General features: G+C 35.1%; 1 protein-coding gene and 1 pseudogene across 2 annotated transcripts; one reads left to right on the forward strand and one right to left on the reverse strand.

Annotated features, from left to right (window-relative positions):
- The first annotated feature begins 5272 nt into the window (after positions 1-5272).
- On the forward strand, positions 5273-18581 carry LOC140804777 (myosin-2-like). 2 transcript variants are annotated; one of them, XM_073160902.1, is made up of 24 exons: positions 5273-6336; positions 6914-7015; positions 7142-7285; positions 7382-7532; positions 7639-7666; positions 7815-7983; positions 8105-8168; positions 8309-8322; positions 8410-8494; positions 8739-8842; positions 9088-9226; positions 9876-9994; positions 10202-10354; positions 10442-10531; positions 12648-12725; positions 13109-13273; positions 14132-14302; positions 14616-14821; positions 14902-15037; positions 15478-15607; positions 15824-15934; positions 16004-16089; positions 17151-17354; positions 17858-18581. In XM_073160902.1, the coding sequence occupies exons 1-24, from the start codon at positions 5872-5874 to the stop codon at positions 18275-18277; spliced, it is 3534 nt and encodes a 1177-aa protein (XP_073017003.1). In that variant the 5' UTR covers positions 5273-5871; the 3' UTR covers positions 18278-18581. The 2 variants fall into 2 exon arrangements, with proteins under 2 accessions (XP_073017003.1, XP_073017004.1); XM_073160903.1 differs by having other exon boundaries at positions 13112-13273.
- Positions 18582-18615: 34 nt separating this feature from the next.
- Positions 18616-19805, reverse strand: LOC140804778 (chlorophyll a-b binding protein 3, chloroplastic-like; annotated as a pseudogene).
- Between the last annotated feature and the right edge of the window lie 483 nt (positions 19806-20288).

Raw genomic sequence — 20288 nt, forward strand, 5'->3', positions numbered from 1 at the left:
CACACACTAATTTTCAATATTTACAACTTTTATTTTCAATATTTAATAATTTCAACTCTTATTTTCAACGACTCTATCGTTTTTCACAAAAATTTAAAAAGTGCATTGGAAAAGTAAAATTTATTTTTTTAAAAAAAGAAGCTATTTTATTCTCATTTAATTCATTTAAAAAACTGGTTTCATGTTTTCTCAAGGTTAATTAATATGGTCTATTGGAAAAATAAAAAAAAATATTATTAGATGTAAAAACTGAACTATATATATTTGAGACAACCGAAAAACGAAAAAAAAAAACATTACGAAAGGAATATTATTGTCTTCATGTAATGGTATTTGTGATTTTTTCACGTTCTGTTTATCGAGGGTGGGTCGAGACTATTTCAAATGGTATGGAATTAAGTGTACGTTGGCGAAATTTTAAATTTTGAGTTTTAAAACCGATGTTTTAGAACTTTGAATTTACTAGTTTTACTTCTTATAAATTATAAATATGGAGCACAAATGAGATAAATAGAAAATAAAAATGCGTGGCTTTAAATGTTTGAGATGTGGAGGGGACTCAGGGGTGGCAATCGATGAGATGAAAATTTGTGTTTATTTAATAAAGGGACAATACCAGATTTGGTCCTGCATTTTTCAGTCAGTTCTTGATTTAGTCCCTTATCTTTTAGTTGTCCACAAATAATCCTTCTATTTTTAGTGTTTGACCCCTTTTATTTATTTTTATTTACTTTTATAAACTCATCATGCTTCTATAAAATAAATTAATTTTCATACATATATTTTGACTAAAATGTATATGTCTATCATATTTTACAGACTACTCTTCACATCAAATCGCACAGTCGCAAGACTCACCACTTGGTCTTGTCTCTACAAAAAAAAAATTTGTCGCTTCTTGGCTGAAACCTTTTCCAAATTTTGGCTATATTTGCTTTGGGTATTCTGGGTAGATCTTTTCTGAACATCTTCCAATGTGATCCATATTACAGAATTTTCGACGAATCTCTTTGCTCTCGGATAGCTTGTGATACAAAAGATTTTTTTTGTCTATCCCTTTGAGACAGACCCATATTCCTCATGATTTTCTGATTGAGATGTCATCTTCAGTAAGTGAAGCAACAAATGATATTTCGTTTACTGGTTGATCATTGATGAATTTCTAAACATTTATGTCTGACCTCCAAAGCTTGATGAAATGGAAAGTCTCGTGTGAAGCCTTTTCCAATTGGTTATAATGTTGTAATAAAAAAATATAGCTCCAGAACCTCATCTGTACAAATAGTTGTTATTCGTCCATGTTTCACGAGCAAATTCCTGGATTTATTTTGGTAGTGCGAATATCTCCGAAAAACTAAATGCTATGGTATAGATCGAGACAAGAGCCTCAAATTCATATAATGGTTGGACCTCCTTAGGTTGGGCATTGGATTTCGTCCACATCTTTGTATATTTTCCTGCTATGTCAACTTGACATGTGGCTGAGTTGATTAATGCTCTAGTTTTTATTTTCTCTCAGTTATGCTGCTATCCCTAAAATGGGAAAATATAAACTTAATAATACCAACCTTAAATTTTATTCTTGTGTGAGGGCCGTGATCTTGATTAATATTTAATTACCAAACAACAAGGATTAATTGGTGTAAACAGCAAAAAAGAGTTTAAAATGTTCATTTTGACCTACATAAATTTCGACATGATCTCTCTGTAAGCAGGACATCCCAAAAATTTCAAAACACAACAACAACAATATACGCCCGAAAATAACATCAAGTTCACAATCAACCAAACAAATATCCTACAGCCGCACGGGTCAGGACTAGACACAACATACCACAAATAAAAATCCAAAACAACATAAAACCATCATCATATAGCTACACATGACATTTTCCTGGAAAATGTATCAAACCAGTATAATATATAGATACCTGAGAACTCTAACACAAACCACCTAACTACTGGGTACCACTCACTGACACTCTACCAGACGTATTATATTGCCTACAATGACCTGTTATAACATCAAAAACAACCAAAACATAAAAAGAAAATAGGGGTTAGACTCCAGTACGAAAAACAGTAAAATTACGACGTATATAAAAGATATATAATAATACCAAGTAAATACAATGATATGTGATGCATGAATGGTAACAATGGAATAACGGATACCAAACGGAGTCCAAACGAATAACATCATCAAGAGTAACAGTGGCCACCCGTGCCAGGAATGCAACATCAAATCGTCGCTCGTCTATGCACGTACCATCGGGAATGCGAGTAGCTAAGTCGCTCGTCCTTAGGGGTCATCTGAGAATGTGGGTAATCCTAACCAACTCGTCCCTCCGATGATTCAGTAATCAACACAAATCGAGTCAATGCTCAATATGTTATGCCAATACAATTTTTGCATGAGCGTATCAGAATAAACATTCAAGGCACATAATAGCAAACAACATCAACGAAATATTCTTACACTTCAATATAAGCTTCATAATAATATAGGTTTGAGCGTACCTCAACTATAACTTACAATACCACAGTAATTTATTAAGAACTTTCTGATGAGCTCGTCCAACGATATATCCTACAATATAAATTCGCTATATATTTCAATATACTGCATTCCAACCGACTAAAACAATTTAAATCGTAGCGGTTAAAAATCAAATTCTCGGCAGCCTATAAACCCATTCAAAATATGATATTTCAAGCTTAATATCTCAAGAATCGAGGCTAAAATGCAGAACGGTGATCTCGCGGATGTGGCTCACTGTAAAAGTCGTCTGAAACACTATTCTCACGCCGGAAACCGAGCTAAAAATAGCTGGAAATCAGTTGAAAACAGAAGAAATATAAAAGGCTTCGATTCCTTGCTCAATAAACCCCACATCAACAAGAAATTCGAAGTTAGAAGCTCACCAAATCGGACAAAGAATGAAACGCAGCTGTTGGGGCTCGAATGTGAAGGATGGAGCTCTGATTTCTACCGATTCAGCTCAGAGACGGAACGCGTAGCTTGGGAAAACCGACTGCTAGACTACCATGCTACTACCCCGGCAGCCGGCGGCACAATGCGACTGATGCAGAAAGAGGAAGAAACACGACGTGGTGCAAGGTAGTGAGAAACATTTTTCTCTCTTTGGTTACTGAAACACAAAAATATAAAATGGGTTGGGTTAAATAATAAAGTAAAATGGGCTGAGCCCAACTTGGGTATTGGGTTCTCACATGTTGTCTGTTCGAGGTTTAAGGTTGATCCGCCCCCTCTCTTCAATCTCCGAGGTGAATGGTTCACTTGATGAATCCGATACTAATTGTAGGAATCTAGTATTTTGAATCATATTATATATTGGTAATCTGATTCGTTCATAGTTTCTCCTGCTATCTAACATTGATTAAATCTCTTTGTTTTAAATATTCTAAAATATTAAAATAAATCCTGAAAATATTTTTTCCCACGAGTTATTTTGGGTTTTTTCGAAAATATGTCAGCCTGAAGGACTAAAGTGTGATAATTTTCAAATCAATATGCATTATTTGGAGATATGAAGTGTGTGCCATGTGTTATTATTGGGATATTTTGAGTCTTGCACCTTAAAAAAAAACATTTTCAAATGTCATTTTGGCATTTTGTTACAAAAGTAGGAGATCATAAATTTGAATTTAAATATATATATAGGAGCTTTCCCCAATTAAATTGAATTCATGAAACAAAGTCAACATCGAAATTATTAAAGTTAATTAAAAAAGTCTAAAACATTCAACTTAATGCACGTGGATCAAATAGAAATCTGATCATTTATCTTATGTATGACTAAATAAAACTTAATCAGCGCCACAAATTTTGAATTAAAATGAGAAAATTCCCATCAAAATCGAAATGGGAAATTTAGTTTTTTTTTTAAAAAAAATTTTAGATTTAGTTATGATTCGAAAAATTCAAAATTAATAATCTTGATGAAATATTTATTTTGCGTCAAAATACAAATAATAATAAACCTCTCTCTTAAAAGAAAAAAAAAATAAAAAAAAAATAAAAGAAAATTAGGCTGACAGTAAAATGGCAAAATTGCCTTAAATTGGCCATTGAAAATTAAGATTTTGTCGTTGCTATTAAACATTCATTCAAAATTTGTCGAAGGGAAGTGACATACAAAAACATCCCGTCATGGTTCTGTTTTAGTGGGAGACACTGAAATCTTTTAAAATCATTGTGAAATCATGTAATTAAATAAAATAAGAGAAAATACATTGTGAAAAAAAAGACACTCAAAATTTTTTTTGACATAAAATTATAATTTAAAAAAATTTATGTGTTGCAGTTATAAAACACTTTTAATTATAAATTTTAAAAAAATCACGATATCATATTAAATTATATTCCTACCTCCGTCGTATGAAAAAATAAGTTTCATACAAAACGAGAGTATGGACGATGAATATATAAATAACAAATTTTAGTTCATTTTTTGATTCGTGATATAAAATGATATTAATCTATCATATGAAGATGGTAAATCGATAGATAAGAACAGAAAAACAATTTTCCAACTGCAATTTTTTTTAGAGTTCAAGTTAAATCGTAAATAAGACAAGAACATGCATGTCAATTTTATTAAATAGATATCAAACTCGACTTAATTCATAGAAAAATATTATTTTTAAAGACTTTAATAATGAATGGAGTTGACTCGTGTATATAAATAGATATACGAGATCGTCTCATGATCGATTGAATGATTAAAAACAAATTATAATAGTAGATTAATTTTATGATTTAAATGCATTTGTTTTTTGTTTTTTTAAATCGGTAAGTATTCAAGGTTACAAATTCATAGATAAATTAATTTCGGCTGAAATTTAAATTGGATCATATGAAGATGGTAAATTGATAGATAAGAACAGAAAAACTATTTTTCAACTGCAAATTTTTTTTAGAGTTCAAGTTAAATCGTAAATAAGACAAGAATATACATGTCAATTTTATTAAATAGATATCAAACTCGATTTAATTCATAGAAAAATATTATTTTTAAAGACTTTAATAATGAATTGAGTTGACTCGTGTATATAAATAGATATAGGAGATCGTCTCACGATCGATTGAAGGATTAAAGACAAATTATAGTAGTAGATTAATTTTATGATTTAAATGCATTTGTTTTTTTGTTTTTTTAAATGGTAAATATTCAAGGTTACAAATTCATAGATAAATTAATTTCGGCTGAAATTTAAATTGGATGACTTCCTATAAATTCAAGTTACTTTTTTCACGAGGTTGGGAGAAGAAAAAGGTGTGGAACTTAATCCCAAATCCCATTTGTTGGATTGTTTTTTCCATTTTCAAACTCAATTTCCTTGTCAGATCTCAACGATCCTCTAGCTGGCTCTGTAAACTATTTCAAATCATTACGATTTTTAAAATTTATTAGATATTTATTCGTAAAAGCTGGTTTTAAGAACTCAGTTGCGATGAATTTGCAATAATCTTGCTTAAATTCACAATCTTGAGCCACCTTGGAATTTGTTTATCGTGAAACGTTTTGTGTTAAAGGGCTTTTTTTGCGGAGTGGATAAGCTCGTTGTTTTCAGTTCGTGTTTTCAAGGATCGATTTTTTGTGCTTCATTTGTTTTTGTTTTTCCGCGTTTCAGCGTGAAATTTGTGTTCGGTTCATGGTGATGCAATCTTCAAATTTGAAGGTTGTGGCCGTAAGTTTGAAGTATTTGGGATTTTGATCTGGGTTTGGGTTTTAGGCTCCTCTTGTTTTGAGCAATGTCACCTTAGACGTAGGTCGGAACCTGCTTTAAAAAAGAAGAGTAATCGCAGAATCTGTGATTGGATTCGGTGCTCTTTTAGGGGGAAATATGTTGTCTGTATCGCCAAATTCGATGTCCCGGAGCTCTTTGGAGCAAATGTTGGATTTGCTCCAGCGGAGAGACGAGAATGAGAAGCCGAAGGACTTGCCTCCAGCACTTCCGGTCCGTCCCAAGCTCACCCCTCGGGCAAGGCTTCCTTCCTTCAAGCGGCCGCTGCCAACGGTCATCGAAGGTGGGGAAGCTGAACCACATTTGAGTCCATCAGATTGCAACGTGAAGAAGGAAGATTTGAAAGGCTTGACAAGGAATGGACTGAATAGTCCCGGGGCTAAAAAGGTTAGAGGAATAGACGCAGGAGAATCTCCCTATGTCATGGTTTCAGCTGAGGAGGAGGAACACGAGTCCCAATTGGAGGAGAAGGACATCGCCAAGCCCGTGGATTCTTCCCCTGGATCTCTCTCAGGGTTCAAAGACTTTGAGGGGAATGATAGCCTGGAAAATTTCATGAAAAAGGTAGTCAATTCGGTTGATAATTATTGGTCTCTTGTTTGAATTAATTGATCTTTATGTTAAAATTTCTAAAAATGCAGTCATGATTATTTTTAATGGGGTTCTTAGGCCAACAGTTCTTTATTTGGTATTTTGTGAACACGTGAATAATGTATGTGATGATACGAGGGTTTTGGATGCATAAAGCAGAATTAGACAAATATCATTTCATAGCCCGTTCAAGCTTCTTCATTTAAGCCACAAATACAATATGTGCAGATGAATTTGGTAGAAAACGCGATGCTTTCTGCTGTTTTTTGGTTATTATTTTATACATTTCACGTTACTATTTTGTGAAAATTTGGGATATCTTTGAGTTCTGTTAAGAACATTACTCAGTTTTCTAAGATTAGACCTTTTCTGCAAAATGTAATTTCAATTGTTGCCTACTTCTCTGGTTCATTATCTGGCTATTGATACAACTTACACCATTTAGATCTGCATGTTGAAACATTTGATTAAGTTGAGATTACATGATGTTAAGTTTATGTGAGCCTTTGATCATGTGTATTTGTAGCATCATTTCCTCATTTTCTTTCAGAAACTTCGTGTTTGGTGTTGGCTGCATGATGGACTTTGGGAATTAGGGCAAGTAATTTCAACTTCAGGGGAGAGAGCTTCTGTTGTGCTACCCAATAGAAGTGTTAGTTATTTCTTTCATGATCTATTATATAGTAACTATGTTCAAGATGGATAAGTAGTGTTTTGTCCTTTATTTTTTGTTTTTATATTTCTTTATATCAACGTACGCGAACGGTGTGAACTATAGGTTGTGACGTTTCCCATCAGAGAGCTTTTACCTGCCAATCCAGACATTCTTGAGGGCGTGAATGAGCTTTTACAACTTATTTACTTGAACGAGCCTTCAGTTCTTCATAATCTTCATCACAGATATTGTCAAGACATAATATATGTAAGCATCTGAATGACATACTCATTTCCAAGTTTCAATAGAAAAAAGTAATAATATGAGCACTCTTGAATGAATTCGTTTTTCTGTGTTATATAGAGCAAAGCAGGCCCAGTTTTACTTGCTATCAATCCATTCAAAGATGTCCAACTATATGGGAATGATGTAGCTATGGCGTACAGGCAGAAACTTTTGGACAGCCCTCATATTTATGCTATAGCTGATGCCGCATACAATAAAATGATGACAGGTGTTATAAATTTCCTGAAAGTGTTTTGTTCAAATGCTCCATAGAGTTAACATGTCACCAAGGCTTCTATTTTCTCAATTTTTCTTTCGTTTTTTGAGTTTTGCAGATGAAAAAAGCCAATCCATCATCATAAGGTTGGTTGAAGTTTTTTTATAGCCATTCGTTAGTTTCTGTAACCAGCTTCCCATTTGATACTTTATTTTGTTGCCTGATTATATACTTCTTCTCTATGTTCATTTCGTTGATTATGCCTTAGAGAAATTAATGGTTGTAAAATTTTAGTGGGGAGAGCGGAGCTGGAAAAACAGAAACAGCTAAGTTTGCCATGAAATACTTGGCTGCGCTTGATGGAGGTTGTGGTGGAATAGAATCTAAAGTCTTGCAGACAAGCTACATACTGGAGGCCTTTGGTAATGCTAAAACATCCCTGAATGACAATTCCAGCCGATTTGTGAGTTATCTCTTTTGCTGTCATTTGAGAGACATTTTTAATTAATTTTAGACATTTATTGGCATAATGTAGTTCACATTTTAGACATTTATTGGCATAATGTAGTTCACACTTGGTGCAGGGAAAGCTAATTGAAATTCACTTTAGTGCTGCTGGAAAAATATGTGGTGCTAAATTGCAGACATGTAAGTATGCTTTATTGGTCTAGTTGAACTTCGTAAAATTGGGAATATTATTTGTTGACTTCTGTTTGTGTTATGGTTCACTGACTTGATTTCAATTCCTCGTGTGCATCAAAACATCAATTCATGAACCAACGGTGTAGTCCTAGTCGATAAGGTCAGTGTCTCTATTTGAATTATAGTTGATTCTTTGAGTTGTGTATCTGTTCCATGAGCTTTCTGAATCAAAATCTCATTGGAGCAGTCAAGAGTGGTTCAGCAGGCCCAGGGAGAAAGATCATACCACATCTTCTACCAGCTTTGCGCTGGGGCTCCATCTGGCCTCCGAGGTTTGTTTTCAGCATTTTCCGCTAGATAGGGTGCCTTTTCTTCCTTCTCTTTTGCAAATCTCATGGGGTCACCGTACAACTTTTCTAGGTGCTTAAGCCTGTTTTAACTTTCTTGTAACTACTTTTTCATTTTATTTCACATGTGAAAAATGGCAAATCTGGCGAGATGAATGTCATCACATTATAAGGAATGCAGAAGTGCCTTTGTTCTTTAGCTTAGCCTAAGTCAATGTTTCCTTTTCAGGTAGGTTGAAGTTAAAAAGGGCTTCTGATTACAACTATCTCAATCAAAGTGATTGCTTGGAGATCCATGATGTTGATGATTCTCTGAAGTTTCAGATTCTTACGGTAATATCTGGTGTACGAGATCGTGATATGTATTGGATTGACTACCATTGTAGTTTAATCTCCCACACAAACGTTAACATGTAACATGAAAAGAGGATTATATCCTGAGAGAGGAAAACGTCTTACTGCTGGTTTACTTTCCTTTAATAAGAAAAATCGATTTTCACGAACTGAGTTGCTGGCTCAACAATTTTTTTTTGGAGATATTAGTTTATCACTGATTCGATGGAGTGTTCATTTATCAGGGAGCTTTAAATATGGTTGGAATTAGCAAAGAAGATCAGGAACATGCCTTTGAGGTGATTTCTGCAGTATTGTGGCTGGGAAATATATTATTTCATGTTGTTGACAATGAAAACCATATAGAGGTTGTTGCTGATGAAGGTAAGTTAAATATCGCACTTCACTTTTGTGTCTTTTGCGTCCTCATTGCTTGTTTTTGTCCTATATAGTTCCCTTTGAAAAAGATTAAGTTTTTGGAGTTGCATAAGAGGAGAAATACTTTTTACTTCAGATGATTTTCTGTTAGAAATCATAGGCCATCTAGTCTGTTGAGTCGGATGGTGTGAGATGATCTACAACAGCATCAGCCTCACAGCAGCTTGTTGATACGAGAAGTAACCGATGACATAACATTTGTTGAGTATGACCGAAATCACATCTGTTCAGAAGCAACCAAGACATATTTCTCCACCCTAAGATTTTCAATTTAGCGACTGCGCCTCCTGGAGAAATCCTCTTCTTCAGAAGTTACTTCATTTCATTTGTAGCTTATCATTTGGTGCTTCTACTAAATATGCTTTATAGTGTCTTGTAGCTTAGCACTTGGTTCTTCTTCATCACCTGATCCACACCAGTAAATTAGTTCCGCATGATCTAAATGCACACGTAATTATTTATAATTTCAATGTTTTCTGACTCAGCAGTTTTTTAGGTAAGGCTGAAAACAGGTGCCTGAAATTTTTGATATCCATGCTAATGTATCGATGCTTTGATTTAAGATTTCAGAGTCAGTTTCCTTTATCTGCTGCAGCTGTTACCAATGCCGCTAGCTTGATAGGCTGCAGTGCATGGGACCTAATGCATGCTTTGTCATCCTGTAGAATACAAGATGGAAATGAAGAAGTCATCAATACGTTGACACTACAACAGGTTCATTAAAAAAATTCGTATTTATTCTTCAAAGCTTAGCTGTTTCTTGGTCTCACAACCACGCAAAGTTACACCAATATTTCTTGCCAGGCCTCTGGCACATGCATGTGTACAATCTACTTTGTGAAAGATTGTATTTGCTTCACTTAAAACTAATCAACCAATCCATTTTCATTTCAATAGAAGCTCTTTTTTGTTTTGATTTAGGCAAGAGATACAAGAGATGCACTGGCAAAGTTCATCTACGCGAGCTTGTTCGATTGGCTTGTAGAAGAGATCAATTCAGCACTTGCAGTGAACGAACAACACTCTGGGAAATCCATAAGCATTCTAGATATTCATGGGTTTGAATCTTTCAAAGTAAAAACTGGCTAAGTTTTTGTTGGTTCTGAGATTATCATCTACCCATATTTCACTCATCTTCATTCTTCTTTTATTTTGCTCCAGAAAAATAGCTTTGAACAGTTTTGCATAAATTATGCTCATGAGAGGCTTCAGCAACATTTTACTCGGCATCTCTTCAAACTTGTGCAAGAGGTAAGCAACATATATATTACTGTGAGTGCAAAATAAGGAATTGCAAGGTTGGTTTATGTTACACCCCTTTAACATGTCCATTTGCAAGAAATCAAACCACATCACAGAGGTTATCATTGATTTTGATGATCTGCTAAAAGACTGCCTTTTTTTATCTGGTAAATCAATAGGCAGATTACCATGCTTGCAGTTTTATCCTGTTTGACTTGTCTGCACGATCAAGAATTTACGGACACCCAAGTATTTCTGTCCAGTTTCAGATTCCTACACCATTCCAGCACTTCTTTGGCGTGGCATTTTGAGCGTGAGAAAAAATTGGCAAATGATGTGATCAAACTTTTCTTGCACCATAAATTCCCCAATAAGATTAATCTTTTAAGTTCGAATAAATCAGAAGTGCACGAGTCAAGTTATAATAAAGTGTACAAGTACGAGTATCATTTCAACAGATATTGATTAGACAAATTTACCCTAAGTACAGTTATTTAGTTAATTAAAATTAAAATTATAAGTGAATTAATTAATCAACTAAATTAAAATTGAAATAGAAAAGACCAAACACAATATAAATAATATAAATTAAAATAATAAATAAACAATTGTTATGATATCAATTCACGTACCCCTTGATCTTCTTTACCTTGATCTTCTTTAGTGATTAAATTTCAATTCATAAGCTATGCTTTTTGACGGGATTCCTTAATCTATCAATTTACTATGTCGAAGTATATGAATCTAATTCACAATATGCAGTAAACAACTGTTCTTATGTTATTTAACAATTGTAATCGCATTAACGAATCGTGGAATCCTCACGACTATCAACATGTATCCAACCTCATATATTTATTTAAGTTGTAGATCCATTAGTTATGTTATCTAATTGTTGTAAAATCTCCCATCGGTCTCAATTATAATATATGAAATCACTTCGAAGTTGATCATGCTCCAAAGATGCAATAAAAACTAATCCATATGCTCAAAAACAAAATTCAATCTTAAAAATAAAAATAAAAAATGCTTGAGATAAGATCCCCTAAATCCTAACTAAAATAGAACAAGAAAAAGATAACGTTGTTGAGTTCTTGTTCTTCGCATTTCCTCTTGTCTTGCTATTGCTTTCTCCTTCCTGGTGTCTGATGGTGTCTGATGATCTCCTTTCGTGTGTTAGGGCTGTTATAACACACACACACACACCGCCCTCGCGCCCTAGACCTAAAAATTGAAATATAATTGAGCATATTTTTTCCTTATCGGGTCGACCGCTATTTCTATACCGCCCTAGCACATCATCCTCGCAAATCTAGCTTGTTTTTCTTCATTAGCGCGCTGGGGCAGGCAAAAATACCCGCCCTATTGCGGCCTACTCGATTATTTGTTTTCTTTTCTTCATTTGCTCGCTGGGGTGGTCATATCAACCGCCCTAGCATGTCTTGCTCGGAGTTTAGCTGATAATTCTCATCTTTTTGATCAAGTCCACCTACAAATCAACCGAAACATATGAGGGATGAGCAATATGCATAAATTATGAATAAAAAAGATAAAATGCAAACTCGATACCCTAAACACATACAATAATAGATTAAAATAACACAATTAAAACACGTAAAAACGGCGGTTAATGATGGCTCTGGGCATGTTTAGCATGTATATGGTGGATACCCTGACGTAGTTTTTAGCCATGTGGGGTTATTTTTCTATTTTGCCAATTTATGAGGGTGTAACAACAGTCTAAAAATTGTAGAGAATTTTTGAAATAATTTTCAAATTCTTCACATGAATTTTGGAGCTTGATTGATGATAAATATTTTTGCTTGAATTCACGCTCATGACTTTTAGGCAAACATGGATTGTTAATGTCGCAGACTTGCTTTTTAAGTGATTTTTTAATTATTTTTTTTTATTAATGTATGCGTGGATATGGAATAGCTGTGTAATTTCTTTAAATTTTCGAAAGGTCTGCCCATTGGTGCACGCTGATGTGCTATTATGTGTGCAAAATAGCACTCCTGGAACTTTCAGTATCTTATATATTTTCAGTTACTCTTTTTAGAAGATCCCTGAAAATTTTTTTACTACTCCAAATGTTATACCTATGATAATATCTTTATTCCAGGAGTACGAGGTTGATGGAGTTGACTGGACAAAAGTTGATTTTGAAGACAACCAAGACTGTTTAGATCTCATTGAGAAGGTGTTTCTTTTCTCCATGTATTAAGTGTGTTAGGAGTCTGTACTGTGTTATTTTTCTCTCTCTTTATTTTTTTTCCTTTTGGTTTTCTTCTTTCCTTTTATAGTTCCTTATCTGATGCATTCATGATTTTACACGATTAACCTAAATACGTGTTTTTTTGTGGTGGGGTCCCTGTGAACTGTGTCTAGGCCAGACTTAATGTTGGTAGAGAATTACAAACATTTTCTTACTTCCAAATTCATGTGTGCTCCCCTGCTTCAATCTTTTAGATTATATGTAATATGAACCTGTAATAGACTTATAGTCATGTTCACGCATGCAAGCAAAATAGAAGGTCGTTGGTATAGTATAGTGTAATTCTTATAGTGTGTTTTGTGTATCAGCAGGGACCTAGTGGAATAATATCTTTATTGGATGAAGAATCAAATTTCCCCAATGCCACAGCTTTGACTTTTGCTTCTAAGCTTAAGCAGCACTTGAATACTCATAATTGCTTTAAAGGAGATAGAGATGGAGCAGCATTCATTGTTCACCATTCCTCTGGAGAGGTTAGTTTTGCATATCGTCGTGCCTTTGTGGAATTTGAACTCCTGTAAGAATGTGGTTATATCTGCAGCAGTGGAAATTTAAGCATAACCGTGGAAATTCTTTTTCCAACTTTTAAAAGACTATCCTTTCTATTGGAGTGCCCTTTACTGGTGGTCCATTAGATTGCCATTGTTATAAAAATTTTCCCTAAATAAACATTGCCTTGCGGTTGGTCTATGATAAATGATAATCATCATTGTCAGGGAATGTTGTTCATTTTGAAGAGCATCAAGCATGTATTTGATTTTATGTAATACTTCTCTATCATATTGGTTGTCCAGTTTCATGTTAGTTTGCTGAACTTAGTTATGTGCGTATTACATTTCAAGTTTATTGGGACTGCTGCTGTATCTAACCCATTTGCTTCAAATTATTAGGACCTGTTCTACGACAACAAATATCAGATTCATGTATTAATATGAATTATGCAATAAAGGGATTTTAATAGCGAGCCTTATCTTCAGTTTTTTCATGTATGTTACAATAGGTTTGTTTTAGTTTTGTGTAATATAATATTTGGTTATGGCCATGAGATCATATTCCACAGAACTGGAACTATGATTTCCATATGTCAACCACCTTAGCATGTGGCTCAACCGGATGCCTAACGTGCATATATATAATTTTATGTTCGTAACTTAATTTGAACGGTTGACATTTTGTATACATTGCATTCCTGACTTTTTCTTCTTGTTCTGTGGATGCTGCCTTCTAGTGGTGACAAGGATGACCACCCAATGTGGATATTTTAATATGACAATGTTTTTGTACATGAATTGTGCTCAAACTTCATAACTGTTGTTTAATTTTGTGTTTAGGTACTTTATGACTCAGGTGGATTCTTGGAAAAGAACAGAGATAAATTGCAATTTGATATAATTCAATTACTCTCGTCATGCACCAGTCGCCTTCCTCAGATGTTTGCATCTGTAATGCTTAAAGAATCCCAGTTAGCTTGCCAACAGCCAAGTGTAGCCACAAGATTCAAGGTGTGGCTTTTTCTCCCATCCCTAATCCCATCTATTACCAGACCACTCATGCCAATAGAATAAAAAGTTGGAAACAACTGGATAACTGCATTGTTCGGCAGATGGAAAACTGCTGAATTTGTTGAGCTAATTATTCTTTTAACGTGATTTGCACATTTAGTGAACAAATGAACGTACGTCATCTGTATCTTTAGTGTACAAATGAGCGTCATGTCCACCCCTCATGTTACCCTTGGGGCATAAACTTAATTGTTAAAACTTTCCTTCATTGCACGTGTTAAGAAACTTTCTTGACTTTCTTTTATAATTGTAGGATCAGCTATTTAAATTAATGCAGCATCTTGAAAGCACAACGTCGCACTTTATTTATTGCATAAAACCAAATAGTAAGCAGCTTCTTGGTGAGTTTGAAAAGGATCTTGTGCTCAAGCAGCTCAGATGCTATGGGGTTCTAGCAGGGGCTAGGATTTCAAGATCAGGTTACCCCACACGAATAGCACATCAAGAATTTGCGAGGAGGTAAAATGTGGCTATATTTATATTTTAGTCACTCCTTATGGTTGTATTGATCTTTTAAAATCTGCTGGCCGGGCTTTTAGGTATGGGTTCCTGATTCCAGAATGTAATGTATGTCAAGATCCTTTAACCACATCAGTTGCCATTCTGCAGCAGTTTGATATCCTCCCAGAAATGTATCAATTTGGTTTCACGAAACTGTACTTCCGTGCAGGACAGGTGTGTTTGTGTTTGGTCAGTTTCTGATATTTTTTGTTTACGCTGTTCTTTTATGGCCGCAAAAATTTGGGTCTTGATAGTTTGGCTTTTGTTGTATTGTATTCCGGGATATGATGGCTTTGGATGAGTATCAATATGTAACTGGGTTAGGACTAACAGCATTATGGAAGTTTTGGTTTTCATAATCCACTAGAAGTTTAATGAATGTTAATAGTTGATGCAGTTCTTTTAGATTTTATGGTTAGTTTCAGAAGTTGTAAAAGTTAATGCCGAAGCAAAGAACAATTGAATCTGTTTTAACTTTCATCTAGCAAATTCAGTTGATTCTATTATTTTCTGGATTATGCATATGTTGCCAACATTTCCTGAAGATTTCTTATAGTATGTTAGAAGATCTCACAGATTAGTATGCATCACCAGCTGTCTACTGTGTGCAACAGATTGGTGCATTGGAAGAAGTTAGAAAACAAACTCAGCGGGGTTCTCTTGAGGTGCAGAGGTGCTTCCGCAGTCATCACGCTCCTCGGAATTTCCTTGAACTCAAGCAAGGAGTAACCAAATTGCAATCATGTAAGACTGACTTTTTCCGTAAGTTTTCATCATCAAATCAGCCAACTCTATTGAAAATTTTAGAGATAAGAATACTTTTCTTCTCTGATGATATATTTGAACTAATGCCTCAATCAGATTCTCTCTTTGTTATGATATGGCATTTCTTTCTCATGCCAATTTATCTCATTTGATAGTTGATACCATTGATAAGTAAAATGATAATTATTTTTTCAGATGTCCGTGGTGAAATATCCAGAAAGGAGTATGGTTTGCTTAAGTTGAAAAAGCAGGTAGTTTCAAAGACATTGGATGAGCAGATCGTGGCAATTTTGCAAATACAATCTGGTAAGAGTCAACTTTAAGTCCTCGTTGCGACAAGGAAGTATCATAATCCCCACATGTTCTTTTCTGCAGTTATTCGTGGATGGTTGGTTCGTAGACATTTAAGTTGCCTTCACAATGTTAATGAACGGAAAATGTGGAAGAAGGATAAAGTCAAGGTATGGTGTTCCGAAAGCAATAACTTGATTATAGTTTTGGTTCTGTTTAGAACCCTTAGAAATTGGTCATTTCTATTTTTAAATGTTTCTTCAGGAAAAATAAATATACTTAGTAGTCATGTTTGGTAGTGTCTGTTTCTCAATAAATGATAAGCATAAATAAGCCAAAAAAAGAATCTGAATTCTCACAACGCTTGACTTTTTTTGTATTATTATTTTACAATTTAAACTACATTCTCTAAATTTCGCATTTTATCAATATTTAACCCTTTTTTACCTAGTTCATTTTTTTACATTTGTTTTCTTGGTAAATAAATATTATACTTTACATTTTATAGGTTTTTACCATCCAAAATATTTTTTACTTTGATATGATTTACAAATCACTATTTTTTGTACATGTTTTGTGAAAGCATTCTAATGTTAATGAATTTATTAGTCTTATTTCATAATTTATATTTTTGTAGATCTCTTATTTAGTATTTACTAATACGAATTTTACCGTTTTTATTTAATTTAAGAGTAACATACGCAAAAACTATGCTACTTGTTAATATTATTTTCAGTTATTTCAGCAATTAAAAATTGCTTTTGACTATTCATCTCAAACAAACTTGCAATCAAAGATATATTTAATTTCAACCTTTTATTTCTTTCTCAAAATCAAAGTGTTTTCATTCAATAAGTAGAAAATGAGCCCAGGAACAAAAACATTTTACTCCTCTACAAACCTGTCTAAACTTGGCTACCCGTTTTATACCTTGTATTTGCTAATTTTTGTAATCTGATGTGTTAAAACAAGTCAATGCTTAGTGTAATTGAACTGGTGCCCATTCATCCACTCTACTGCAAATTTGTTAGATATTTTTAGATTTTTTGTGTATGTAACCTTCTATGAAGGGAAGTAGAATAAAACTGATATCTAGTTACAACAAAAAATGGAAAGCTGTTTTAGTCAAAATCAATGTGCGCATTGCTTCCCTCGCCTCCAGTCAGTTATATTTGATATGGATGAGCTTGTGTTGCAATCAAACTATGCTTAACTTTGATCTACTGAGCAGGATCTGCCGTCAGATCTGTTAGCTTCGGGTGTTGAAGAACTTAGAAGGCAGCTATTGATGGCAGAGGTGACACTTGGACAAAAGGAAAATGAAATTGAGGTTTTGAGAGTGCAAGTACAACAATTTGAGGCACGGTGGTCAGAGTATGATGGCAAGATGAAATCCATGGAGGAGATGTGGCAAACTCAGATTTCATCTTTACAAGTGAGTTATTCATAGTCTTTTGCTATGATTTCCAATAGATGGCAATGAACACTGTCGATAGGAAACATCCAGCTTAAGGATGGCCTCAATTGATGACAGTGGAGTGGGTTGCTTTTGAACTTACATATGAGCGGTTACTAATAGCTGCTTAGGGTTGTTATAGGAAGTTGATATACATGTCTGTCTAGGATGAAATTGTGCAGAATGCAGGCAAAGTCTTCTACTCACTTGGAATGATCTATGGCAGAAATTAGGCTAATGTGGGACAAATTATGGTTCCCAAAAATGGAGGACTAAAACATTTAAAATGTTAAATATAACAGATAATTAAATATCAGATTTGGTATAGTCTAGCTTTAGCTTCTGTTTGTTAGTATGCGATCGATATTGTCACAGTGGTTGTAGTGTCATAACCAGTTAACCCACGGAAAAAAGATAGTTTTAAAACTAGAGGAGTTAATAACTATCTGTATGGCTACTTACATCTTGCTTTGTTATTGCAGATGAATTTGGTAGCAGCAAAAAAGAGTCTTAATAGTGACAACACATCGGGTCAACCTATGGGAATCCAAAATCTTGGTGGTAACATCCCCATCAAATCCTACAACAATGGTGTGGAGGCCGGGGCATATCATGAGATGAATGGTGGGTTAAATGCAATTAGTCCACTTGTGGAGGAGTTTGAGCAAAGGAAAAAAAGTTTTGAAGATGAAACCTTGACAGTTGTGGAAGGCAAGTCTGGACACTCCCGTTCCGTAAATCCTGTTGAGGAAGTGCAGAAACTGAAACAGAGGTATGAGGCTTGGAAAAAAGGCTACAAGGTTAAGTTAAGTGAAGCCACAGCAAAAGCCCACGAGCTGGGTGTGGCTGAAGTGGAGAAAAATAAAAGTAAATGGTGGAGAAGGGCGTGTATCATTTTTTAGCTCCCAAGTCTGAGATGATTCTTTTAAAGACTGATATTATTCCCCATGTGGCTGATGGGGGATTATGTAAGTTAGACTAGGTCAGAGATTAGCCGAGTGTATATAGATATCTATTTTGTTGTATCGGGGAAGTTTCAACATCATGCTCCTGAGTGTAGGATTCTGTATTTAGAACTAGACTGTATGTGGTAGTTAGACACAGAAGGAAGAGAAATGTCTGTATCATTTGACTTGCTTCTCCTGTAAGAACGATATTGTTACGATATGGCTCAAGTAAAAATTGTGGCAGCTTGTGTTTTCCCTAGTTTGAGTTTTATTAAATTTCATCTGTTCATGAGATTTTAACTCATGTTTCTCTTCAGTATGTTCTCTGGCTAGGTCTTTGAGGTTTCTGAAGACAAGTTGTCACCGTCTTTTACACTCAATTTCTGAAAAAATATCATTCATGCATGAAATCAAATTTATGATCCGGGTGCAAACTTGGTGGCATAAACCCATGCATTGTTAGTTACAGGGTTATCGAGATGATCCAATAGATTCTCCAGCGGACCTTTGCCAGTGACAATAGCCTGCACGAAGAATCCAAACATGGAAAACATAGCCAGTCTAACGTTCTTGATTTCCTTTACTTTGAGCTCAGCTAATGTAACAAGATCGTCGGCTAAGCCAAGAGGGTCAAAGTATTGGCCACCACGGGTAGAGATCATTGCCCTCTCCAACTCCATCCAAGCCATTGATTCTTATCCTTCCACCAGTCCCATTAAAATAACTTGGAATCCAAGAACTGCGAGAATGCTTTCTGCGTGGACAAGATTTGGATTGCCCAAGTAGTCCAATCCACCCTCGGTGAAGATCTGGGATCCGGCCTTGAACCACACAGGCTCTGACAACTTTCAGCCACTTCTGAAGAACTTCAGGGGTGATGCATCCCAGAGCTCTGAGCATGGCCCAACGACCGTGGATCACCTGAACACGATATTTAGGTTGGGAACAAGTTGCTAACATTAACTTTACATAACGGTACTATTTATGCTTATTGAAAATGGGAGATTGGACTAATACGCTGTACCTCGAGGGCTCTGTTCTTGGCAAAGGCCTCAGGATCAGCTGATAGACCAGCAGCATCCCAGCCGTAGTCACCGGAGAATTATCCGGTCAGGTATGATGGTGTCTGAGACGAAAAGGGTCCCAAGTACTTCACACGATCTGGGCCGTACGACAAGTCATTACCCTGTCAAGAATCACAAACACATTAATATTGTGAGTGAGTAGTATCACTCCCGTGACTTCCTTTTCTATGATTGCATCTGTTCATATGATTGATGTGAATCCAGAGATTTAGTACAAACTTCAAAAGATATTTTTATAGTCTTCAACACAGTGCAACGTGTTTTTCCCCATATGTGCATGTGATATTGTAATATTCAAGGAGTACCATGGTGTATTTGCTATTCCCCATTGAGACATCTCTTAAAGGATTGGCATTCTTGGTTTGACCCAAGATTGGAGTTGCCTGATCAACGGCCGCAAATGATTTTCGAAAAATAACAAAAACCTGGTGAACTTTGGTGGGAAATTTTGCTGGACCGAGCAAGGCAAAATTTCCATTCAATACATTAAATCTAAAATTATCATTTTGTGTTGGAATGACCTTTGGTGCTCTAGTTGGAATGACCTTTGGCCTTCGGATGGTCAGTAGTGATTGTCCATATGGAACCCGAGTGCCTATATATAGGTAGCCTCAAGTCCTTCAGAAGTACTTAACACACTCTCCTGCATTCTTGTTCCTTCACAACTCTTTTTTGTTGTCTCGGCTGTTGTTCTTCTGCCCTCGTGATAAAGTTCATGTACCTTTCAGTTTGCTGTAGTGGTTCCTCGTACTAGGTTACTACTAGTTGTTCTATTGTATCCTGCGAAACAGACGTTAAAGTACATCCTCGAAGTACATTTCGGAGGAGACGAATCTGTTTTAAGGACACTGTATTTCATACACGTCTCGGTTTTGTTTATT

The sequence above is a fragment of the Primulina eburnea genome, chromosome 11, assembly GCF_022965805.1.
Source record: "Primulina eburnea isolate SZY01 chromosome 11, ASM2296580v1, whole genome shotgun sequence".
Lineage (NCBI taxonomy): Eukaryota > Viridiplantae > Streptophyta > Magnoliopsida > Lamiales > Gesneriaceae > Primulina > Primulina eburnea.